At 45.9% G+C, this 27510-nt stretch overlaps 1 protein-coding gene across 1 annotated transcript in view; it reads right to left on the reverse strand.

Moving 5' to 3' along the window:
* The window catches only part of LOC141108133 (beta-1,4-galactosyltransferase 1-like), a 225648-nt gene that overhangs the window by 149158 nt on the left and 48980 nt on the right, over nucleotides 1-27510 (reverse strand). Inside the window, exon 2 of the mRNA XM_073599408.1 lies at nucleotides 18521-18634. Coding sequence (XP_073455509.1) covers nucleotides 18521-18634 — 114 coding nt within the window. The remainder of the gene's footprint in view (nucleotides 1-18520; nucleotides 18635-27510) is intronic.

A 27510-nucleotide genomic window follows, 5' to 3' on the forward strand; every position in this document is an offset into this window, starting at 1 on the left:
TGCTAAAATGGCAGGGCAGTACAAAACCCCCACAAATGACCCCATTTTGGAAAGTAGACACCCCAAGGAAATTGCTGAGAGGCATGTTGAGCCCATTGAATATTCATTTTTTTTGTCCCAAGTGATTGAATAATGACAAAAAAAAAAAAAAATTACAAAAAGTTGTCACTAAATGATATATTGCTCACACAGGCCATGGGCATATGTGGAATTGCACCCCAAAATACATTTAGCTGCTTCTCCTGAGTATGGGGATACCACATGTGTGGGACTTTTTGGGAGCCTAGCCGCATACGGGGCCCCGAAAACCAATCACTGCCTTCAGGATTTCTAAGGGCGTACATTTTTTGCTGTTTACATTTGACGCCAGACCGACGCTTGCGTTCGCCTTAGCGCGAGAGCAGGGGGGACAGGGGTGCTTTTTTTTTTTTTTTTTTCTTTATTATTTTTTTGCTTTTTTATCTTATTTTAAAACTGTTCCTTTCATTTTTTTTTTTTTAATCATTTTTACTGTTATCTCAGGGAATGTAAATATCCCCTATGATAGCAATAGGTAGTGACAGGTACTCTTTTTTGAAAAAATTGGGGTCTATTAGACCCTAGATTTCTCCTCTGCCCTCAAAGCATCTGACCACACCAAGATCGGTGTGATAAAATGCTTCCCCAATTTCCCAATGGCGCTATTTACATCCGGCGAAATCTAAGTCATAAAATGCTCGTAGCTTCCGGTTTCTTAGGCCATAGAGATGTTTGGAGCCACTCTGGTCTCTGATCAGCTCTATGGTCAGCTGGCTGAATCACCGGCTGCATTCTCAGGTTCCCTGTTGAGACAGGAGAGCCAGAGAAAAACACGGAAGACGATGGGGGGGGGGGCATTCTCTCCCACTGCTTGTAAAAGCAGTCTAGAGGCTAATTAGCCGCTAGGATTGCTTTTACATGAAAGCCGACCGCTGGCTGAAAAGAATGATACCAAGATGATACCTAAACCTGCAAGCATCATTCTGGTATAACCACTCAAAGTCGTGAATGCTGTACCTGAAGACAAAAAAATGGTTAACAATAAAGCACAGTAAACGGTAAAGTATAAAAAATTGCATACCTGAAAAGCAAACATGATAAAACATAACATAACAATAAAACATTGCAGAATAGAATACAGTAAAAAAGAGCAGAACAATAGAGAGAATAGAGAGAGAGAGAATAGAGAGAGAACAATAAAACGACAACTATTATTTTTTATTTTATATTTTTGTTTGTGTTTTTATTTTTTTTTTTTACACTTTTTTTGTAACTGTAACTTTTATAACTGTAACCGGTTCCAGGTTCGGGTCTCTCAAAATGCGATGGCATCTTGGGAGACCCTGTGAAAGTGTGTCCTAGTCTGTGCAATGCTGTACCCTACGCTAATACTCAGCTAGTGAATGGTAGCGTTCAAAACATTCACCAATGCAAAGACCAGGATTGTCAGGACAGGAGGGACAATAATAGCGGGTGTCACGCCTATATCCGCGCTTGCTGCAGACACAACATCTTTTTTGGGGGGGTTCGTTGGGTAGGGGTACTCGGGAGGACATAAAGAAAATGCCTCTCATGCAGCCGACTGCATTTGGTTGGGAATGTGAATGGGGGAAGTACGGGCGCTGCAGAAGTGGTGGGTTCCCAATTAGGATTGGCGAATGCAGCAGGAAGGGCATTATGGGCACGACGGGCCTGTGTTTGTCTTCTTGGTGGCAGCGGGACACTATTTGTGCTTGCCACCTCACCAGCTTGAACTGCACTTATGGGACTCGCCACGTCACCAAGTGTTACTGCAGTGCTGGTTTGACTACGACCGGGGTGTACTAGGCCGCTGGCGCTTGCCAGTTCACCAAAACGCTACCAAAAAAACTGTTAACGATCGCAGGGATCAGGCCTGACTCTGCGAACGCTGCAGTTATGCGTTTAGTGTTTTGTAAGTGACAGTGATCGATCGATACTGCACTTGGGTGGGCTGGGCTGGGCCGGGCGGAGGGGCAAAACGCAGGTGCTAGCAGGTATCTGGGCTGATCCCACTAACACTGCGTTTTTGGGAACCCTAAACTGCTGGGGATGCCAGTATAGATCTGATCGGATCAGATCAGATATTGATCAGTTCAGATACTATACCACTAAGGGAGGTGTACGGTGCGTGCGTGGGTGTTAGCGCTACTGGCACTAACCTGACGCTGCCTGGGGCTGGTGCTTGCCAGTTCACCAAAACGCTACCAAAAAAACTGTTAGCGATCGCAGGGATCAGGCCTGACTCTGCGAACGCTGCAGTTATGCGTTTAGTGTTTTGTAAGTGACAGTGATCGATCGATACTGCACTTGGGTGGGCTGGGCTGGGCCGGGCGGAGGGGCAAAACGCAGGTGCTAGCAGGTATCTGGGCTGATCCCGCTAACACTGCGTTTTTGGGAATCCTAAACTGCTGGGGGCGCTAGTATAGATCTGATCGGATCAGATATTGATCCATTCAGATACTATACCACTAAGGGAGGTGTACGGTGCGTGGGTGTTAGCGCTACTGGCACTAACCTGACGCTGCCTGGGGCTGGTGCTTGCCATTTCACCAAAACGCTACCAAAAAAACTGTTAGCGATCGCAGGGATCAGGCCTGACTCTGCGAACGCTGCAGTTATGCGTTTAGTGTTTTGTAAGTGACCGTGATCGATCGATACTGCACTTGGGTGGGCTGGGCCGAGCCGGGCGGAGGGGCAAAACGCAGGTGCTAGCAGGTATCTGGGCTGATCCCGCTAACACTGTGTTTTTGGGAACCCTAAACTGCTGGGGACGCTAGTATAGATCTGATCGGATCAGATATTGATCCGTACAGATACTATACCACTAAGGGAGGCGTATGCTGCGTGCGTGGGTGTTAGCAGTACTGGCGCTAATCTGACGCTGCCTGGGGCGACGCATATCACCGCCGGGCGATCAGGGGGCTAAATCTTTATTCGGTAATAAACAACGGGTGCCCTGACACTATAAAAAATAAACAAACTAACCAGCATCACCCGTAACGGTTATACAGTGATCAGTGGTGAAAGGGTTAACTAGGGGGCAATCAAGGGGTTAAAACATTTATTAGATAGTATATGGGGGTCCCTGTCGCTATAAAACGCTGACGGCGAACCTAAATATTTACCTCACTAACTAGCGTCACCAGCGACACTAATACAGCGATCAGAAAAATGATCGCTTAGCGACACTGGTGACGGGGGGTGATCAAGGGGTTAAAACTTTATTAGGGGGGGTTAGGGGGGTATCCTAGACCTAAAGGGGGCCTAACACTCACTGACCTAACACTGTAACTGTCACAAACTGACACCAATACAGTAATCAGAAAAAAAAAAAAAAAAAAAAAAAAAAAACCTGCTTGGTGTCAGTTTGTGACGGGGGGGGGTGATTGGGGGGGGATCGGGGGGGGAGGATCGGGGTGTTTTGTGTGCCTGGCATGTTCTACTGTGTGTGTGTGTGTTGTGCACTCACATTGCAGTCTTCTCTCCTCGGCCCGGAACGGAAAATACAGAGCCGAGGAGAGATGACATAATTTCCTCTGCCTGTGTGTACAATACAGAGGCAGGGAAATGATCCCATTGGCTGGGAGCGATCGCGAGGGGGGGGCCACGAATGGATGGCCTCCCCCTCACCACCGATCGTCGGGGGAGATTTGCCGACCGCCGCAGGCACCGGGGGGGGGGTCCGATCGGACCCCCCACCCGCGGGCAGGCAAGGACGTACCTGTAAGTCCTTTTGCCTGCCCGTGCCGCTCTGTCGACGTATATAGTCGTGCGGCGGTCGGCAAGTGGTTAAATTTCGTAACTGGGGGGTGTCTATAGTATGCCTGTAAAGTAGCGCATGTTTCCTGTGTTTATAACAGTCCGAGAGCAAAATCACATTTATAAAGGAAAAAAAAGTCATGTAAAAGTACTAGCGCTAGTGCCGGCTATTAATGAATTGTCGGTCCCGACAATACACATTAAAGTCATTGAAAGTAATTGAAAAAAAAAAAAATGCGTGGGGGTCGCCCAAAATTCTATTACCAGGCCCTTCAGGTCTGGTGTGGATATTAAGGGGAACTCCGCGCCAAAGTGAAAAAAAAATGGCGTGGGGTTTCCCCCAAAAATCCATACCAGACCCTTCATGTCTGGTATGGATTTTAAGGGGAACTCCGTGCCAAAATTTAAATAAAATGGGGTGGGGGTTCCCTCAAAAATCCACACCAGACCCTTATCCGAGCTGGGCCGCAGGAACAGAGGGGGGACGAGAGAGCGCCCCCCCTACTGAACTGTACCAGGCCACATGCCCTCAACATGGGGAGGATGGGCCTCATCCCCACAACCCTTGCCCGGTGGTTGTGGGGGTCTGCAGGTGGGGGGCTTATCGGAATCTGGAAGCCCCCTTTAACAAAGGGGACACCCAGATCCCCCCCATGTGAATTGGTAAGGGGTACATTGTATCCCTACCATTTCACAAAAAGAAAGTGTCAAAATGTTAAAAAAACCACAGGAGACGGCTTGGGACAAAAAAAGAGATTCCAGCAATGTAATCCAATAAATCCATGCTTCTACTCCAGCGATGTAATCCAATTCTCAATCTCCAGCGATGGATGATCTCCAGCGACTCCAGCAAGGAACACGCACATGATCCTGCCTCCACCGGAGGTACCCAGCCAATGACGCGGCTCCAGCTTGACAGCTCTTATGTAACTGAGGGCGGGGCCACCCGTCACATGACCCCACCCCCCTCTGACAAGGGGAAACGCCTGGGTTTCCCAGTGACGTGTACGGGTGACCCCTTCCCCCTCTGATGCAATGCAGGATTCCCGTTGCATCAGAGGGGCGGGGTCACCCGTACACGTCACTGGGAAACCCCGGCATCAGAGGGGGACGGGGTCATGTGACGGGTGGCCCCGCCCTCAGCTACATAAGAGCTGTCAAGCTGGAGCCGCGTCATTGGCTGGCTGCCTCCGGTGGAGGCAGGATCCTGTGCGTGTTCCTCGCTGGAGTCGCTGGAGATCATCCATCACTGGAGATCGAGAATTGGCTTACATCACTGGAGTAGGAGCATGGATTTATTGGATTACATCGCTGGAATCTCTGTTTTATTTTTTATTTTTTTATTTATAATAAAGGACTTGTCCCAAGCCGTCTCCTGTGGTTTTTTAACATTTCAACACTTTCTTTTTGTGAAATGGTAGGGTACCTCTTACCAATTCACATAGGGGGAGCGGGAATCTGGGTGTCCCCTTTGTTAAAGGGGGCTTCCAGATCCCGATAAGCCCCCTGCCCGCAGACCCCCACAACCACTGGGCAAGGGTTGTGAAGATGAGGCCCTTGTCCCCATCAACATGGAGACATCCTCCTCATGTTGAGGGCATGTGGCCTGGTCCAGGTGGGGGGGCGCTCTGTCGTCCCCCCCCTCTTTTCCTGCAGCCTGCTAGGTTGCGTGGATGGTGTGGACTTTTGGGGGAACCCCACGCCATTTTTTTTTTAATTTTGGCACGGAGTTCCCCTTAAAATCCATACCAGACCTAATGGGCCTAGTAATGGAATTTTGGGGGACCCCCGCGCATTTTTTTTTTCAATGACTTTCAATTACTTTTATGTGTATTGTCGGGACCGACAATTCATTAATAGCTGGCACTAGCGCTAGTACTTTTAAATGACTTTTTTTTTCCCTTTAGAAATATAATCTTGCTCTCGGACTGTTATAAACACGGGAAAAATGCGCTACTTTACAGGCATACTATAGACACCCCCCCAGGTACTACATTTAAAGGAATATTTCATTTTTATTGTTTCACTTTAAGCATTATTAAAATCACTGCTCCCGAAAAAACAGCCATTTTTAAAACTTTTTTTTGCATTAATACATGTCATGACAATAACATGCATATTAACCTTTAAAATTAGCACTTTTGATTTTTCATGTTCGTGTCCCATAGACTTTAACGGTGTTCAAACAAATTGTTTGCCTGTTCGCATGTTCTGGATGGGAACCGAGCAGGGGGGTGTTTGGCCCATCCCTACTTGCAACAATATAAAGGAGAGACAACCAAACTCAGGTGGCCAATAAAGAAAAGCTGCAGGAGATTCAAGGATCTGCTGTGTCATTAAAGTATATATGTAAACCCTCATACCCCTTGTAAAACAACTCATTCAGTTTATAATAGAAATTAAGGGCAAAACATTTACAGTATGTAAACATATAAAAAAAACCCCATAAAAAACACCCTTTTTCCTTCACATTCCATCTGTTCTCAGCATAAGGAGCTCAGGGTGAAGAAACAGCAGCAACAGAATCAATACAAAGAGAACAGGATACATTTTCATACAAGTATATGGTATAGCAGCCACATATCAGGAATATGAAATGCTGGGTTTACATATACTTTAACCACTTGCCGCCCGCCCACCGTCAAATGACGGAGGAGCAGTGTAGCTCTCATTTTGGGAGGACATCATATGACGGCGCCCCAGAACAGTCGCTCTTGCGCACCCACAGGGGCAAGCAGCGTGGCCGCGCCATGTTCCTAGGACACAGCGGGACCTCGATCTCTGTAAAGAGCCGGTGGCATGGCTCTTTAACCATGTGATCGGCTGTGTAAATGCAGAAATGCCGTTAATCGGCTCTCCTCGCCTCACATTGACAGAGTATGTGACGAGGAGTGCCGATCAGCTGTATCTCCTTGCAGGGGAGACCAGGGCAGGTAATCAGGGCACTGATCATCAGTGCCCTGATTACAGGAAAGCCCCAGCAGTGACACCAATCAGTACCTATTAGTGATGCCAGTCAGTGCAGCCTTTCAGTGCCCATCAGTGCCTGCTCATCAGTGCTGCCCATCAATGCCCATCAGTGCCACCCATCTGTGCCATCTATCAGTGCTCATCAGTGCCGCATATCAGTGCAGCATATCAGTGCAGCATATCAGTGCACATCAGTGAAGGAGAAAAATTACTTATTTACAAAAATATGTTATTTACTGACAGAAAATCCTTTAATTTTTTTTCCAAATTTTCGGTCTTTTTTCTTTTTTGTAAAAAATGAAAAACCCAGCAGTGATTAAATACCACCAACAGAAAACTCTATTTGTGTGAAGAAAATTATAAAAAAATAATTTGGGTACAGTGTTGCATGACTGCACAATTGTCATTCAAAGTGCGACAGTGCTGAAAGCTGAAAAATGACCTGGGCAGGAAGGGGATGAAAGTGCCCTGTATTGAAGTGGTTAAAGCGGAGTTCCAGCTTGTTTTTTTTTTTTTTTTCTTTTTTAAACACCCTGTAATCACAGCTTATCCTATGCATAAAAGATATATATTATATAATATATAATAAAGTTTTTAAAAACTCAGTCTGCCCTCCTCAGTGAGCGCGCTCCTTTCTTCAGTGTGGGCATCTGAAGCCCACTCGTTGCTCCTTCGGAGGAAACGGGCGCTGTTGGCTACCCAGCATGCACTCCCAGATTGCGCGCAAGCGCATATCGTACAAATCACGGGGCGATGCTGCCAGCGGAGGTTGCCCATTGACTCCTGGGATTGATAACACTCATATCCCAGGAGCCAATAGGCGGACGGAAATGATGTATGTTGCTGCGGTGATGTAAAGCGGAAGCAGAGCATTCACCTTCAAAATAAGGTATATAGATTACAGGGAAAAAAATTGTACAGTAATCATTAACAGGGGGGTGCAAAGTTTAAAAAGAGGGTGGAACTCGGCTTTAAGTAGATGTGTAGTGTAACTGAGCCATTATAGCGCTGTAAATATAATAGGTAGTCTTTTGCAAGCACCTAGAATACAATATGATTAATATATGCAAGCAGCAAACACCACACTATATAAATGTGCAAATAAACTCAAAACTAATAATGCTGCACTAGTGATAATAACTGTAACCAACCACTTAGTGTATCAATTGTCCTGTGCAAATATGAGTGCCATCATAACAACATGTGAATATACAAATATATAATACATTCATGTGTATTTCTTGTTGTGATAATATAAATCCCGTGCTTGAGTGCAACCAAATGTTTAATTAATAAAAATGTCAGAAAGAAGTTGTAACTTATTGAGTCTTCACAAATCCTCAAAAATCTGTGCTTTGTATCTATTCACCGCAGTGCTCCCCCATAAGAAATGCTCTCACCTCACAGAGTGTGACCTCACACTTAAGTTTGCTCCATTGATGTGCCTCCATTATGGCTCGATATATGTGAGAGAGCTTTAAATACTGCTTATATCAATTTAAACAATATTACATTTACTAAACAATGTGCATAGAACTCACATTTAAAAGGTGCTCCAGTGCACCAACTGTATACAGCGTATATCATATAAAACCACGATGCTGCAGCCACTTCGTGCCTCTCCGTGAGAGATGCAAAAGCGTCTTGCCAAACCAATCTGCCCCTCCCCTACCCATTACATCACAGCAGTGGCGGCTGGTGAAGTTTTAAGATGGGGGGGCGCTAGACCCCGCCCACCCTTTTGACCCCTCCCACTTCTCATAAGCCACACCCCTTATAGAATCCACCCACTCCGTCCCCTGTAGTACATCATATACCAGGCTGTATATTATACACAGGGCTCTGTACATCATATACCAGGCTCTACATTATACACAGGACTCTGCAAATTATATACCAGGCTCTACATTATACACAGGACTCTAATGACACATCAATCTGTCTCACAGCCCATCAGGGACAGAGGGATGGTGGGTGGGATGGGATCAGGGACAGAGGGATGGTGGGTGGGATGGGATCAGGGACAGAGGGATGATGGGTGGGATAGGATCAGGGACTGAGGGATGGGATCAGGGACAGAGGGATGGTGGGTGGGTGGGATGGGATCAGGGACAGAGGGATAGGATCATGGACAGAGGGATGGTGGGTGGGATGGGATCAGGGACAGAGGGATGGTGGTTGGGATGGCATCAGGGACAGAGGGATGGTGGGTGGGATGGGATCAGGGACAGAGGGTGGGATCAGGGACAGAGGGATGGTGGGTGGGATGGGATCAGGGACAGAGGGGTGGGATCAGGGACAGAGGGTGGGATCAGGGATAGAGGGATGGTGGGTGGGATGGGATCAGGGACAGAGGGATGGGGGATCAGGGACAGAGGGATGGCGGATCAGGGACAGAGGGGTGGTGGGTGGGATGGGATCAGGGACAGAGGGATGGTGGGTGGGATGGGATCAGGGACAGAGGGATAGTGGGTGGGATGGGATCAGGGAGGGGATCAGGAACAGAGGGATGGTGGTGGGGTGAGATCAGGGACAGAGGGATGGGATCAGGGACAGAGGGATGGTGGGTGGGATGGGATCAGGGACAGAGGGATGGTGGGTGGGATGGGATCAAGGACAGAGGGTTGGATCAGGGACAGAGGGATGGTGGGTGGGGACAGAGAGTGGGTGGGTGGGATGGGATCAGGGACAGAGAGATGGGGGGTCAGGGACAGAGGGATGGGATCAGGGACAGAGGGATGGTGGTGGGGTGGGATCAGGGACAGAGGGATGGGATCGGGGACAGGGGGATGGTGGGTGGGATGGGATCAGGGACAGTGGGATGGGATCAATGACAGAGGGTGGGATCAGGGACAGAGAATGGTGGGTGGGATGGGATCAGGGACAGAGGGATGGTGGGTGGGGACAGAGGGATGGGACCAGGGACAGAGGGTGGGATCAGGGACAGAGGGATGGAGGGATGGGGGATCAGGGACAGAGGGATGGGATCAGGGACAGAGGGATGGTGGTGGGGTGGGATCAGGGACAGAGGGATGGGATCGGGGACAGAGGGATGGTGGTGGGGTGGGATCAGGGACAGAGGGATGGGATCAGGGACAGAGGGATGGTGGGTGGGATGGGATCAGGGACAGAGGGATGGGATCGGGGACAGAGGGATGGTGAGTGGGATGGGATCAGGGACAGAGGGATGGTGGTGGGGTGGGATCAGGGACAGAGGATGGGATCAGGGACAGAGGGATGGTGGTGGATGGGGAGAGGGGGGGGGTGAGGGGGTGGAAGTATTACTCACTTGCTCTTAGTTTCAGTCAATTCCCTCTCCCTGCTCAGTGTTCTCAGTCTGGACTCACAGTGCCTCCAGTAATGGCTCTCCTGACATGGGGACAATGTCTGCACATCTCACTAGGGGGATAGTTCGCCCCCCTTCACTGGACTGACCTGGCTGACTTTCTCCTCCACTCCAGTTTCTTCCTCCCGAGTCCCGACATGGATCTGCTTAGAGGAATGGGCGGAGCTGCTATACCAGTCAGTGAGTGCTCACTCAGGCACAGTTTACATGACGGTTTGTTTCCTGTAGCTAGAAACAGCATGCAGCGCCTCACCCCCAGAGTACTTGCTTTTAGCTCCGCTCCATGCAAAGAACGGAGCTGCTGACGTCACTTCCTGGTTTCACGAAACCCAGAAGTAACAGTGAAATGTAAACCACAATGCTCCCGCCCGTAATGATTCTACAGGCGGAAGCTAATCTGCGTTTTCGATTGCGCCACAAGGCGGGTTGAAAGCCCGCAAATGAAGCGCCACGTCTGCAATCTCGTGATTGCATTGACGTGGCGCTTCCCATAGTGCACTGTGTCCGGTGCCACAGTGCACTTTGTTAAAGGACATTTTTTTTTTTTTTTTCTTAAAGGGGTCGTTTTTAAAAAATGTTTTTTCTGGTTACTACAGGAGGGGGGGGGGGGGGGGGCGGCGCCCGGGCGCCCCCTATGGTCGGGCCGCCCCTGCATCACAGGGTCTCGTGACTCATCAGGGGGATTCCTAAAGTGGATTTTTTTTGCTTTTGCAGGTGTGCTATGTAAATGCTATCATCTGCTCAGGGCTTTTTTACAGCCGGAACTCACCGGAACCTCTGGCAGCCCTCTCTTCTCCCCTCCCGGACAGTCCGATTTTTGAATGATGTGTTCAGGGTTTTCATCTGCTCTAGACCCGGACAAGTCATTCACACTGGACTGCAGTGACATGTCTGCTTTCTGCACGATCATAAGATGCATGTCTCCCATCTGTGCAGCAGCCTGTCTCACTCACACACAGCAGAACAAAGCTGTCTCCTCCCCTCCTTCTCATTCTGCTCTGTATACACACAAGAGGAGGGGAAGCAGGAACACGCGCTGACTTCTGGTCTGTACAAACTTTTCTATGCTTTATAGGTAGACAGGGAGGAGGGGGAGAGAGTGGCTGGGATTGGAAAGGAGGAAATGATGTACACTTGGTGTAGTGATTGGGGGGTTAAGAGGATATGTGCTTTGGTATGAGAAAGGACATATGCCAGAAATCAGTGTGGGATTAATTTGAAACCTGACAGCCCCTTCCAGCACTAGCTCCCCTCTCCGCCCAGCACATTTCCACCCCCCATTCCAGCACTAGCTCCCCTCTCCCCCAGCTCATTTCCAACCCCCCTTCCAGCACTAGCCCCCCTCTCCCCCCAGCAAATTTCCAACCCCCCCTTCCAGCACTAGCTCCCCTCTCCCCCCAGCTCATTTCCAACCCCCCCTTCCAGCACTAGCTCCCCTCTCCCCCCAGCACATTTCCAACCCCCCCTTTCCAGCACTAGCCCCCTCTCCCCCAACACATTTCCAACCCCCCCTTCCAGCACTAGCCCTCTCCCCCTTCCAGCACTAGCCCTCTCCCCCTTCCAGCACTAGCCCTCTCCTCCTTCCAGCACTAGCCCTCCCCCTTCCAGCACTAGCTCCCCTCTCCCCCCAGCACGTTTCCAATCCCCCCTTCCAGCACTAGCCCCCCTCTCCCCCCCAGCACATTTCCAACCCCCCCTTCCAGCACTAGCTCCCCTCTCCCCCCCAGCACATTTCCAACCCCCCTTTCCAGCACTAGCTCCCCTCTCCCCCCAGGCTCATTTCCAACCCCCCCTTCCAGCACTAGCCCCCCTCTCCCCCAGCACATTTCCAAACCCTCCCCCTTCCAGCACTAGCTCCCCTCTCCCCCCAGCTCATTTCCAACCCCCCTTCAAGCACTAGCTCCCCTCTCCCCCAGCACATTTCCAACCCCCCCCCTTCCAGCACTAGCCTCCTCTCCCCCCAGCACATTTCCAACCCCCCCTTCCAGCACTAGCCCCCCCTTCCAGCACTAGCCCTCTTGCCCCTCCCCCTTCCAGCACTAGCTCTCCCCCTTTCCAGCACTAGCTCCCCTCTCCCCCCAGTACATTTCCAACCCCCCCCTACCAGCACTAGCTCCCCTCTCCCCCAGCTCATTTCCAACCCCCTTCCAGCACTAGCTCCCCTCTCCCCCCAGCACATTTTTAACCCCCCCTTACAGCACTAGCCCCCCTCACCCCCAGTACATTTCCAACTCCCCCTTCCAGCACTAGCCCCCCTCTCCCCCCAGTACATTTCCAACCCCCCCTTCCAGCACTAGCCCCCCTCTTCCAGCACTAGCCCTCCCCCCTCTTCCAGCACTAGCCCTCCCCCCCCTTCTTCCAGCACTAGCCCACTAGCCCCCTCCCCCTTCCAGCACTAGCCCAAGTGGTGTATTTAGGTTTTGTGCTGCCCTAGGCCTGACTAAACTCGTGCACCCCCTAATTTGAATATGGTACACACCTTCCTGCTTAAGACCCACCCTGCCATCTGTAAACCACACCCCTTCCTCTTTAGGCCCCACCTTTTCCTCCTAAAGTTCACCCTCCAGTCTATTGGAAGGCAAACTCTGCATGAAGCACAGGTAAATGCAGGTCAGAAGGAGGTCAAGTGCACCTGTCAGTGGAGTCTGAATGATCACTGAAACATCTCAAACTGATGTCAGAACAAATGCCAGTGCTAAGTGATAACAAAGGCACTTTGTTGTGTTGGAAGTGCTCATATTTACCTGTTAAAATATCCCTAAATTACATCACATTGGGCCAGCAGATAGGTTTGGGCTAAATCCATATCTGTGGATTATTGGACATACGATGGTGACCTAACCACACAGGTACCGCTCTTGGCTGTTGGTGCCACTTATCCCAGGAGGAACACTGGGGATGGGGACCCGCCCAACTAATGTTCCATTTGATGGTGGTCATGTAAAATTCACAAACCGGTTTTATAGTCAAAGAATTAGGACTTAATCAGACCAAAAATAACCCCAAAATATGTCAACACACAGATTGAAAGATCTTTAACCTGTGTATGTTTAATTGCAACACATTTTGCTAAATAAAATAGGAGTAACTGGCATAAAGATGTTCCTATAGAGAAAAACCTAAGACAAATCAGCAGGTTGCAAAAAACATGAGTGAAAAAAGTATAATAAAAGTGTAGCGTAAGCCAGTGGTGACTCTTTTCATGTGGGAACCAGGAGGAGCCTGTTTGCAAGCTTTTTTGCTGCCCCCCTGCAAAGTGCTGCCCTAGGCCTGGGCCTTGTTGGCCTAGGCCAGGATACAGCATTGACTAGCCCCCCCCCTTCCAGCACTAGCCCTCCCCCTTCCAGCACTAGCCCTCTCACCCTCCCCCCTTCCAGCACTAGCCCTCTCCCTCCCAGATATTCTTCTTCTCACAGAGGGCATGATCATGGCATCTGGGACCCCGAGAGATGGAGGACATTTACCTTGGAGGCCTACACTAGCTCCTAATTGACAAGTTAGTGGAGCCTAGTGCCAGAACTTGTTCCAGCACTGGGCTCCAGGACTCAGCCCGGATTTATGGGACGCTGGGATTTTGTTTAAATCTCAGGAAAGGCCCATTAAAACTGGGACAGTATGGAGATTTGGATTAGAAAGGGGGAAAGGATTTGTGTTTGTGGGGGAAATTTTTTTACTGGCAGGGGGGATTTAGGTGGGAAGATATGTGAACTGGGGAGAGGACTTGTGTAGGAGGGGCTTGGAGGAATGAGGACAAGGGGAGAGGAATTGTTCCAGGATGAGGAACATGTTGTGCTGGAAGGGGAGATTTGGGGGAGAGAATTTGTACTGGGAGGATGATTTATGCTTGAGGGATGTTGGGGTGGGGTATTTTTGCTGGGATGAGGAGCTGTGCTGGGATATGGATTTGTGGGGTGGAAGGAGATTTGTGCTGGGAAGGGGGATTTTTTTTAGGGAGAGCTTTGCAGAGACTGAGTTCATTCAGAGAGGAGTGCACTGTGAAAGTGTATGGGGGAGGGGGAATATGTGCAGAGGTAGAGTTTGTGTGCGTTTAGCAGAGGGGAGAGCATTGTACACAGAGGAGAGCTTGGGGGAACTTGTGATGAAAGGGGAGCTGAGAAAGTATGTGTGTGGAGGGGGAAGTCAGCAGAGAGGAGAGCTGGGGGGGATTTGTGATGAGGAGAGCTGGGAGGGATTTGTGATGAGAGGAGAGCTAGGAGGGGATTTGTGATGAGAGGAGAACTAGGAGGGAATTTGTGATGAGAGGAGAACTAGGAGGGGATTTGTGATGAGAGGAGAACTAGGAGGGGATTAGTGATGAGAGGAGAACTAGGAGGGGCTTTGTGATGAGGAGAGCTGGGGGGGATTTTGGGGAATTTGCCTTTTGTGATACACAGTTCTAAGCCTTAACCCATTACAATTTTTTGACACCGCTGTAAAGCTCTCCTCTAAGAAAGGTGTGGCTGGGGGCGGGGTTTGGGTGTGGCTGGGGGCGTGGTTTGGGCATGGTTGGGACGGAGGGCTGGACAGAGAGGGTGAGTTTCTGCACCTTTTCTCTGAGAAAAAAAGCCCTGCATCTGCTGCTCCCATAGACCGTGTTTGTACTATGTCTATGATTAATGAGACCAATCAATTCCGTTTCAAACTGTGTCTGTATGTGGACTTCAATAGAAGGAGCAAAGATTGAAACAAAACTGATTAGTCTCATCAATCATAGACATAGTACAAACACGATCTATGGGAACAGCAGGTGATAGCATTCACATAGCACCCTGCAAAAGCAAACAAATCATTGGAAGTGCTGCATTTATATACAGTAAAACCTTGGATTGCGAGCATAATTTGTTCCAGAAGCATGCTTGTAATCCAAAGCACTTGTATATCAAAGCAAATTTCCCCATAAGAAATACTGGAAACTCAAATGATTCGTTCCACAACCATTTATTCATAAGTCCTTCAGTTTATAGTCCATATAAAAAAGATTAGAACGATGTGACCAGGTTGTGTAACCATAAAATGTCCATCCACAAATGGCAACCTCCACAAGGGGATTAGAAGCAAAATCCAGCAGGAGCTACAGAGTATAAAAGAGAAGAGAGGCGCCTCTAAGTGTAGCAATATCGTTACATTTAATGAAGGTACAACATTTAGCAACTCACATGGTTGATGATTAAAAGAGGCACATCTACGTATGCAGGCATCTGGGTTAAAACTGTCCACATAGACCATCCCCCGCACCGCCAGCTCTCACCGATGTCAGTCTTCAATTATGACCGGGAAGACTACCCTGCAGCAGAGCAATCTGAAAGCGAGTCTTGAACCGCTCGTGGAGTGCAGCGTGGAAGAGACAACATCAATGGTGGTGAGGAGGATGGTCTATGTGGACAGCTTTACCCCGGATGCCTGCATACTTAGATGTGCCTGTTTTATTCATCAACCATGTGAGTTGCTCAATGTTGTACCTTCATTAAATGTAACTGTATTGCTACACTTAGAGGTGCCTCTCTTCTCTTTTATACTCAGTTGTGACTTGACGCTACTTGTATATCAAGACATCGCTTGTATATCGAGTCAAAATGTATTAAAGAAGTTTGCTTGTCTTGCAAAACGCTCTCAAACCAAGTTATTCTCAAACCAAGGTTTTACTGTATAGGAAATTAGTAGGATGTTTTTAGAATATGTTGTTTATTAAATATACAGTTTTATGGATTTGCATATTATATATATCATTATGATGCATAGGAATCATTTATCGCATTGTGATTATCCACGATGCGCAGCGATATTGGAGCAAAGATTTAATTGAAGTCCACATACACACACAGATTGAAACAGAATCGATTGGTCTTATTAATCATAGACATAGTGAAAACACTCTCTATGTGAGCAGCAGGTGATAGCATTTACATCGCACACCTGCAAAAGCAAAAAAAATCAACTGGGTGAAGTGGATGCAGTATAAAGAGGAGCGTCTTGTCCGACTTTAGGAATCCCCCTGATAAATCACGAGACCCTGTGATGTAATGGGTAGGGGAGGGGCACATTGATTTGGCAAGATGCTTTTGAAGTGGCTGCAGCATCGTGGTTTCATATGATATACTCTGTATACAGTTGGTGCAATCGAGCACCTTTTAAATGTGAGTTCTATGAACATTTTTAAATAAATTTTATTTTAGAATTTTTTGATAAACCAAAAAAGGTCTAAACTAAGCTATGTCAGAAAATACTGTATGCATATGGATTATCAGCTTAAAGTTTGGATGTTTTTTCTAGGACAGTTTTCTCCTTGACTTCATAATATACAATGCTGTGAAAAAGTATTTGTCCCTTTCTGATTTCTTTGTTTTTGCATATTGGTCACACTTAAATGACTCAGATCATCAAACACATTTTATTATTATACAAAGATAACCCAAATAAATACAAAATGCAGATTGTAAATGCTAGTTTCATTTATTAAGGCAAAAAAGCTGTCCAAACCTGCCTGGCTTTTTGTGAAAAAGTAATTGAGCCCTAAAGCTAATAAGTGGTTGTGTCACCCTTGGTGGTAACAACTGCCATCAAGCGTTTGCAATAACTGGCAGTGAGTCTTTCACATTGCTGTCGAGCAATTTTGCCCCACTCTTCTTTGCAGAATTGTTTTAATTCAGCCACATTGGAGGGTTTTCCAACATGAACGGCCTGTGTAAGGTCATGATACAGCATCTCAATTGGATTTAAGTCTGGGCTTTGATTAGGCCACATCAAAACCTAAATTTTGCTTTGTTTGAACCATTTGGAGGTGGACTTGCTGTTGTGTTTCGGATCATTGTCCTGCTGCATAACCCAAGTGCACTTGAGCTTGAAGTTACAAACTGATGGCCGGACATTCTCTTTTAGGATTTTCTGATAGAGCTCAGAATTCATGGTTCCATCAACTACGGTAAGTCATCCAGGTCCTGAAGCTAAAAAGCAGCCCCAGACCATCATGCTACCACCACCGTGTCTGACTGTTGGTATGATGTTCTTGTTATGAAATGCTGTATTCGTTTTATGCCAGATGTAATGGGACACACACCTTCAAAAAAGTTACATTTTTGTCCCATAAGTCCACAGAATATTTGCCTAAAAGTCTTGGGGATAATCAAGTTGTTTTTTGGTAAATGTGAGATGAGCCTTTGTGTTCTTTTTGGTCAGCAGTGGCTTTGGCCTTGGAATTCTCCCATGGATGGCATTTTTGCCCAGCTTCTTTCTTATTGTTGAATCATGAACACTGATCTTACCTGAGGCAAGTGAGGCCTGCAGTTCTTTAGATGTTGTTCTGGGTTCTTTTATGACCTTCTGGATGAGTCGTCGTTGTGCTCTTGGAGTCATTTTGGTTGGCCAGCCACTCCTGGTAAGGTCCACCACTGTTACTTGTTTTCTCCATTTGTGGATAATGGCTCTCACCATGGTTCGCTGGCATCCCAAAGCCTTCTAAATGGCTGATACATGTCAAGGACTTTGTTTCTCATCTGTTCTTGAATTTCTTTAGATCATGGCATGATGTGTTGCTTTTTGAGATCTTTTAGCGTGCTTCACTTTGTCAGACAGCTTCTATTTAAGTGATTTTTTTGATTCAACAGGTCTGGCAGTAATCAGGCTTGGGTGTGGCAAGTGAATTTTAACTCAGCTTTCCAAAAAATTGTGGTTAATCACAGTTCATTCATGATTCAGCATGGGAGGGGGAAATTACTTTTTCACATAGGGCTATGCTGGTTTGAACAGCTTTTTTCCCTTAATGAATGAAATAATAATTTAAAAATTGCATCTAGAATTTACTCGGATTATCTTTGTGTAATATTACAATTTGTTTGATGATCTGAATCATTTAAGTGTGAGAAATATACAGAAAAAAAAAAATCAGGAAAGGGGCAAATACTTCTTCACAGCACTGTAGATGTATAAGGGCTTTCTGAATCAATAAAATAGCGTTGGTTAAACCAAAATATCTTCTTTTTATATTTTACACACCCTTTGTGCTATCGTCAGAGTCACTCTGCTTATAATAACTATAGGAGGCAGAGCGTCTCCTTCCAGTAATATCATGAAAAAAGGCTTGAATTATGTTACCTGGCATCCAACTAGATCACTGGTCTGCCATTACCTCACACCTCCTGTGTACACTGGGGAAAAGAGCAAATTATTATGGGATCTTCAAGCTATTTTCTGCTATCAAAATCCTTGATTTTAGTTACTGACAAATGTGTGATCCACTTTTGTGCCCTAAAACCTTGTGTTTGGTAGTTTTATATATACTACATATACACGCACAGTTCACCTGTTTCTAAAAGGCAAATAGTCGAATTGCAAAGATATTATGCAATTTCCAAGGGCAAACAATAAAGCTGTGTTATATTTTATTACCATTGACATGACTGTTACACTTACCTAAATCATTAACGAGGGTGGGGCACTGTGGCAGTGATCCTTGTGTTTGAGCTGCTCTGTATATTCCTATTCCTAATTGTTTTGACAAGTAGTCGGCCCCTTTTCTGATGTGTTCTGTAAAGAAAAAAAATAATAATTTACTTCAGTATGTCTGGAATACATCAAAGGCTTTTTTCAAGCTATTGCATATTTAATGTATTTCTAAGACTAGACATCAAATCATACTAATAATCAATTCGTTTGTATTTCCAGTACTTTTCATTAAAGACTAGGTAACAGGTCATTTCAGTTTGAAATAATTCTTGTTTGCGAAAGTATAACGTGGTTAGCTGAAGAAAAGTTTAAGTCCTGCTAGATCAGTTCAGACTGGCCCTTTTTGCAGGTCTAGCTTGGAAAACATTAAAAATAAGTGACTATACTGTTTAACCACTTCAATACTGGGCACTTTTACCCTCTTCCTGCCCAGGCCAATTTTCAGCTTTCAGCTCTGTCACACTTTGACAATTGCACCGTCATGCAACACTGTACCCAAACTACAGTTTTATCATTTTGTTCACATAAATAGAGCTTTATTTTGGTGGCATTTAATCACCACTTTTTTTTTGCTAAATAAATGAAAAAAAAAACGAAATTTTAGAAAAAAAACAAAAACATGTTTTTCTTTGTTTCTGTTATAAAATTTTGCAAATAAATAATCTTTCTTCATGAATTTAGGCCAAAATGTATTCTGCTACATTTCTTTGGTGAAAATAACCCAAATTAGTGTATATTATTTAGTCTGTAGGAAAGTTATAGAGTCTACAAACTGTATATATCTGATTGATCAATCCTGATGTACTGGTGGCCCACCTAATTTCTTGAAGCCCAAAAATGTCAGGACAGTACAAATATCCCTCAAATGTCCGAAGTATTTAGTAGGAGGCATGGTATTTTTTTTAAGTTGTCATTTTTTGTCATAAGTTTATTTATTTATTACATACTGTCACCATTTCAGTATAGTGTCATCATTTATTTTTTTTTAATTATATTTGTTTTATTTTTTTTTTACTATTTTTTATTTTTTTTTTACTATTTTTTTAAATACACTTTGACCAGAGCTAAATGTTACCATTGTACTACTCTGGGGAAGTGATCAGTATGTGTTTTTTTTTTTTTTTACACATTATGTTTTCATATAGCAATGAATTTTGTTGCTTATGCAAGCATTTTACTGAATAAAATCAATTCATTCAGTGTTTTTTGTTGTGATTAGCTGTGATTGACCAGAGCTAATCACATTGTACAGATGGGCTGTGATTGGCCCAGTCTGTACCATGTGATCACACTGACCAATCACAGCTAGCAACACAATTATATACAATGAATGGCTTGAAAGGAAGCCATCCATTGTTTACAACTGTCATGTCACCTGCTGTGATTCGTTACAAGGAACACATGGTAATGGCAACGGGCCGGTACAGTGATCAGCCATCGGCTGTGTCCGGTGGGAAGCCACCAGACACAGCAAGTGTCCACAGAGCGCGATCCGGGAAGATGTCATATGACGTTCACCCGGAACGATGAGAGGTTCCCACCGTTGTCATCTTGCATTAGACCAGGGAACCAGTTAAAATCCAGTAACACACTATCTCACCCTGCTCTGAACATGCTCGGTTGCTCTCTATTTTTATACACTGCCAAATCTGTATAGGCTGATCAGCCTGAAGATTTACTACTGCTCAGGGGCTCTGGACTTCAGCAAAATGGCAACCTCCAGAAAGAAGAGACAGGAGCAATGCTGAAGGCAATTTATAGCACACACTAATTTTGGTAGCATAATTATTATTGTGGAAATATGTTCCTTGCTAAAGAACATTATTTTTTTATCAAGTTATCATGGCTAGAACTCCACTTTAAGTAAAAATTATTTTAACCTGACACCTCATACTTGTACCTAGACTCCAAGGGTGACCTAAATGGATAAAGACATTTCTTAGGTTCCACTGAGCCTATACACCTGCTTATAATATTTTTTTGGGGTTATTAACTTTTAACTCTTTATTTACTTGTACCTCTTTCTATCTCAGTGGGATGTACAATCCATGTCCCCTAAACAGGGCAATTCAGATCAGTACAGGTATGTCGAGGTTTCCTAGAAATGAGAAAAAAAAATGTGTTTGGAATTCACAAAAATTGGACTCAGACCTTACTTCTTCACCTACGAATCTTCAAAAAAATATTTTAAGGGCCTATTTATGGGGTGAATGCTGTCTAATGTCCCGTACACACGATCGGACATTCTGACAACAAAATCCATGGATTTTTTTCGAAGGATGTTGGCTCAAACTTGTCTTGCATACACATGGTCACACAAAACTTGTCAGAAATTCCGAACGTCAAGAACGTGGTGACGTACAACACGTACGACGAGCCGAGAAAAAGGAAATTCAATAGCCAGTGCGGCTCTTCTGCTTGATTCTGAACATGCGTGGAACTTTGTGCGTCGGAATTGTGTACACACGATCAGAATTTATGACGGATTTTGTTGTCGGAAAATTTGAGATCCAGATCTCAAATTTTGTGTGACGGAAATTCCGATGGAAAATGTCTGATGGAGCCTACACAGGGTCGGAATTTCCGACAACAAGCTCCCATCTAACATTTTCCGTCGGAAAATCCGACCGTGTATACGAGGCATAGGGCTCCATTCACACCAATGAGTTTTTTCATGCTTTTCGGAGAAATGCAGGACATTTTTTTAACATGGGTTCCTATGGAAAACATTACCATCGATGCATTTTTGTGCCTCTGCATTTTTGGAAAGGATCAGGGTCTTTTTTAAACGCAAAACAGTGTTTTTTTGCGTTTTTAGTTCAATAGGGGGCTGAGAAGCTGCAGAAAAGCACGTAATGCGTTTTTACAGAGATTTTACTGCCATTTTGCCACGATTTGCACTTTCAAATCTGCCCAACAACAAATTTTCCACAAAAACGTATTAAAAAAACGCAAAACACAAATTGCAGGAAAAAATTGCTGTAAAATCGCAGTAAAAACGCAGTAAGCATAGCAAAAAGCAGTGCAGAAACACTGAAAAGCAACATGCATAGATGTAAAAAGGAGCCTCGGCTGCATTCACACCTGAGCGTAGCGCCTTTGAGTGTTTTTCCGGTGTTTTTCACACAGTTTTATGCGCGATTTTGGCGTGTTTTTTTTTTGCGTGACTTGCACGCATTTTGGAGCTCTGTAATTTTTTATTGGCCATCACTAGGTATGGGAGATCAGCGAACAGTCGTTTGCTAGTCTCTAGCCCGTCTACCTAGCAGCATCCACTGCTGGGGTTCCTCGACCTGTAGGTGGGAGCGCAGAGCCTGGGAAACATGACAGGGGTGCCCAAGGAGGGGGGCAAGGGTATCGGGGATGTGCCGGGAATGTGTTAAAGTGCTCAATCAGCTGTACAGAAATCTTCTGAGCAGATATTTTGCTATGCCTTTTTCCCTCATGTAGCATTGTTCTCTGTCTCCATGGAATACAAAACATATACCCCCGTTATGGAGACAGAAGGGAGGTGTTATGTAGCCCTAACACAGTGCTTTGTAATCCTAACACACTCCTTGTCCTAAGTTGACACCACTGCTCAGTACAGTTTTCATCCTAGGACAGGAGGTATGTTAATGGCAGGATTACCAGGGTAAAATAAAGAGAAAAAGTGTGTAAAAAAGAAAACAAATGCAGCCTCCGCATCTAAGGACTGGTACACTTCATCACAATTTTCGTTCTTGGGTTTAAATACACTTAAAACCCAGAAATAATAAACATACTCTATATTCTCCTGTCATGTACCTAGTGGGGATCGAGCTGAAAAGTGTGTTTCTTGTGCACTTCCTGTGCAACACCTGCGGTCATGGTGACAAGAGATGTGAGAACACAGCGGGGCACAGCAGGCAGCTTCAGCTGATGTAAAAGAAAAAAACCCTAAGGTCAACACTGCGCTAGATAGAAATCAACAATTAAAAAGAAATAATATGAGTGTTAGAAGTGTAAAGCAGCCAGCACCCAAAACTTCCAATAGAATAAACAACACAGCGAGTGCAGCGCTAATATTGATGTAAAATATGATATCGTTATGATAATAAAAATTGTGAAGTAATCAAACAGTAATACATACAATGGTAAGTGAAACCAAAAAATAAAAAATAACTAAAAGAAAAAAAAAAGAAAAAATATTTTAAAAAAGAAAAAAGAAGAAAACTAAAGCAATGTCCCATAGTGATCAATGAGAAAATCCATAAGCAATGTGCCTCCACAGGAGAAAAGATAAATTGCAGGAAACAGAAGCTGTAACACCAATCTTCCCATTGCAAAACCAACTTGTGTTCAGGTCAACACCCAAAAGTGAGGTAGCTTGCTTACCAAAAGCCATGACTGCTGCTAGCAGTCTCTCCCAGCACAGGGAATTTCAAAGTCTCCCCAAAACTTAAGATCATCCCGACCAGCCGATCTTTCTATTGTTGCACCGTGTGTCTCCCGGTAGGGTCTCTCGGTGGCGCTGAGGACGTTGTGAGATCGGCATCTCCAGGACTGACCGACCCATCAAGAGACCCTACCGGGAGACACACGGTGCAACAGTAGAAAGATCGGCTGGTCGGGATGATCTTAAGTTTTGGGAAGACTTTGAAAGGAGACTTTGAAATTCCCTGTGCTGGGAGAGACTGCTAGCAGCAGTCATGGCTTTTTGGTAAGCAAGCTACCTCACTTTTGGGTGTTGACCTGAACACACGTTGGTTTTGCATTGAGAAGATTGGTGTTACAGCTTCTGTTTCCTGCAATTCATCTTTTCTCCTGTGGAGGCATATTGCTTATGGATTTTCTCATTAATCACTATGGGACATTGCTTTAGTTTTCTTCTTTTTTCTTTTTTAAAATATTTTTTCTTTTAGTTATTTTTTATTTTTTGGTTTCACTTACCATTGCATGTATTACTGTTTGATTACTTAACAATTTTTATTTTCATAACGATATCATATTTTACATCAATATTAGCGCTGCACTCGCTGTGTTGTTTATTCTATTGGAAGCTTCAGCTGATGAATGTGAGGTTGGGACCTGGGGCAGAAACATGGCAGCACTGGATCAGCAGACAGGAAAGAGGCCAGGATACAAGCCGAAGGTTGTCAACAATGGGGCAGCAAAGTACTAAATCAGAAGGCAGGGACAGCATCAGGTCAAGATCAATTAACAGCCAGGGCAGTGAGGCACTAAATCAGAAAGCAAGATAAAATGTCCAAAACAAAGGCCAGGGTCACAATGGGTAGACAAGAATTCAAAGGAGAGTCAGAAACAAGCTGGGTTGTATATGGCAAGACAAACGCAGCAGATCTAGGAACTAGCTGAAGACCACTCAGCAATCTGTCCATGTCACATTCCACTTGAATAGGCTGTTTGGTGCCTGCATGCCTGCGTGCTAGCACACATCTGGCAGAAGCTTTGCATTCAGAAACATGCGCATGCATAGATCGTCTCATATTGGAACACACTGGACCTTCCCTACAACTCCAAAAAATCAAGAAGGGTTAAAAATTCCTAACTTTACCAAAAACTATCAATCTTGGTCAATTGCTGAATATTTTAGAAAACATGCTGTACATCAATGAGCTCTTACTGATTCTTAGGCCTGTTCACCACTCCCTATAGATCTGCTGATGTCCTTTCCTTTTTGACTCATTAACATTGTGGGACAAATTGAATTCTAAACACCATTTACAATTGTCTCATTCTCTTTCTTCTAAAGCCTATTCTAAAATTCTATTTCATTCTACAAAATTTTACAAAGTTAACCACTGTTCGACCCGCACACAGTAATTTTACTACAGACAGCAGCATGTACAGGTATAATCACATACCTGAAGATCAGGAGCTGCATATGCACACTAGCATGCCCCCTGAGCGCCGACACACACTCCCGTGACCACTGTGTCCATCAGATGGGATTGCAGTGCTCTGGGTATTATGTGATTGCTATGACCAATCATAGCGATAACACGATAACAATGTAAACAAACTGTCATCAGCTTGCTTAAGGTTGTGATCTATAATTGGCCTACAGCAATCACATGGTACCCGGCTACCTGGACCATGTGAATAACTGTAGCCAATCAAAGATCACAACCATCAGCAAGCTGTTCATGAATGTTAACCCATTGATGACAGCTAAAACTGCTGCTTATACAGCTTATACGATACCCCTCTGATGAAAGTATGTAAAAAGAAAAGTAAGAAAAGAAAAAAAAAGTTTAAAAAAATTAAATTATTTACCGTATTTATCGACGTATAAGACGCACTTTTTTCCCCTTAAAATCAGGGGGAAATCATGGGTGCATGTTATATGCTGATCCCCTCTAATTTTGATCGATCGGGGCGATCGCCGCCATCGCTGCCGACATACACATAGCGTGTAGATTTAAAAATGGTGCCGCGGAGTTTGCAGGGACTCGTCGGAGCAGAACGAGCGCCGCCGAGATCACAGTGACTGGGCGGAGCCAAGATGCACATAGTCGAGTTTACTCTGCTCTTCTCGGCGCCGCTCACAGTCACGCCCAGTCCCGCCATTGGACCTGTGTTATGTCCATCATAGGGCGGGACTGGGCGTGAGTGTGAGCGGCGCCGAGAAGAGTCAAGTACACTCGGCTATGTGTATCTCGGCTCCGCCCAGTCACTGTGATCTCAGCGGCGCTCGTTCAGCTCCGCCGAGTCCCTGCAAACTCCGTGGCGCCATATTTAAATCTGTAATGGACACTGGGGGCAAGGCTGAAATTACAAAACTGCACTGACCACTGGGGCAAGGCTGCACTGGGGCAAGGCTGCACTGACAAGGCTGCACTGGGGCAAAGCTGCACTGACAAGGCTGCACTGGGGCAAAGTTGCACTGACAAGGCTGCAATGGACACTGGGGCAAGGCTGCACTGACACTGAAAAGGCTGCAATGACACTGACAAGGCTGCAGATGGACACTGATAATGCTGCATTGATGGGCATTTTAACCACTTGACGACCGCCTCACGCCGATTTACGTCGGCAAGGTGGCACGGACAGGCAAAATCACGTATATATACGTGATTTGCCTTCCGCGGGTGGGGGGTCCGATTGGACCCCCCCCCCGGTGCCCGAGGCGGTCGTTTCTGGTCCCACGGCGATCGGAGATGAGGGGGAGGCCATCCGTTCGTGGCCCCCCCCTCGCGATCGCCGCCGGCCAATCACATCATTCCTTTGCTGCTGTATGCTAAACAGCAGCAAAGGAAATGATGTCATCTCTCCTCGGCTCGGTAATTTCCGTTCCGGCCCGAGGAGAGAAGACAGGTATGTGAGTGCACAACACTACACACACACAGTAGAACATGCCAGGCACACTAAACACCCCGATCCCCCCCCCGATCGCCCCCCGATCCCCCCCCAATCACCCCCCCCCCCCCCTGTCACAAACTGACACCAGCAGTTTTTTTTGTTTTTTTTTGTTTTTTTTTCTGATTACTGCATTGGTGTCAGTTTGTGACAGTTACAGTGTTGGGACAGTGAGTATTACCCCCCTTTAGGTCTAGGATACCCCCCTAACCCCCCCTAATAAAGTTTTAACCCCTTGATCACCCCCTGTCAGAAGTGTTGCTAAGCGATCATTTTTCTGATCGCTGTATTAGTGTCGCTGGTGACGCTAGTTAGGGACCTAAATATTTAGGTTTGCCGTCAGCGTTTTATAGCGTCAGGGACCCCCATATACTACCTAATAAATGTTTTAACCCCTTGATGGCCCCCTAGTTAACCCTTTCACCACTGATCACCGTATAACTGTTACGGGTGACGCTGGTTAGTTTGTTTATTTTTTTTAGTGTCAGGGCACCCACCGTTTATTACCGAATAAAGGTTTAGCCCCCTGATCGCCCGGCGGTGATATGCGTCGCCCCAGGCAGCGTCAGATTAGCGCCAGTACCGCTAACACCCACACACGCAGCATACGCCTCCCTTAGTGGTATAGTATCTGAACGGATCAATATCTGATCCGATCAGATCTATACTAGCGTCCCCAGCAGTTTAGGGTTCCCAAAAACGCAGTGTTAGCGGGATCAGCCCAGATACCCGCTAGCACCTGCGTTTTGCCCCTCCGCCCAGCCCACCCAAGTGCAGTATCGATCGATCACTGTCACTTACAAAACACTAAATGCATAACTGCAGCGTTCGCAGAGTCAGGCCTGATCCCTGCGATCGCTAACATTTTTTGGTAGCTTTTTATTGAATTGGCAAGCGCCAGCGGCCTAGTACACCCCGGTCGTAGTCAAACCAGCACTGCAGTAACACTTGGTGACGTGGCGAGTCCCATAAGTGCAGTTCAAGCTGGTGAGGTGGCAAGCACAAGTAGTGTCCCGCTGCCACCAAGAAGACAAACACAGGCCCGTCGTGCCCATAATGCCCTTCCTGCTGCATTCGCCAATCCTAATTGGGAACCCACCACTTCCGCAGCGCCCGTACTTCCCCCCATTCACATCCCCAACCAAATGCAGTCGGCTGCATGAGAGGCATTTTCTTTATGTCCTCCCGAGTACCCCTACCCAACGAACCCCCCCAAAAAAGATGTTGTGTCTGCAGCAAGCGCGGATATAGGCGTGACACCCGCTATTATTGTCCCTCCTGTCCTGACAATCCTGGTCTTTGCATTGGTGAATGTTTTGAACGCTACCATTCATTAGTTGAGTATTAGCGTAGGGTACAGCATTCCACAGACTAGGCACACTTTCACAGGGTCTCCCAAGATGCCATCGCATTTTGAGAGACCCGAACCTGGAACCGGTTACCGTTATAAAAATTAGTTACAAAAAAAGTGTAAAAAAAAAAAAAATATATATAAAATAAAAAAAAATAGTTGTCGTTTTATTGTTCTCTCTCTCTCTATTCTCTCTCTCTTGTTCTGCTCTTTTTTACTGTATTCTATTCTGCAATGTTTTATTGTTATTATGTTTTATCATGTT

Source organism: Aquarana catesbeiana, linkage group LG01 (assembly GCF_042186555.1).
Source record: "Aquarana catesbeiana isolate 2022-GZ linkage group LG01, ASM4218655v1, whole genome shotgun sequence".
NCBI lineage: Eukaryota > Metazoa > Chordata > Amphibia > Anura > Ranidae > Aquarana > Aquarana catesbeiana.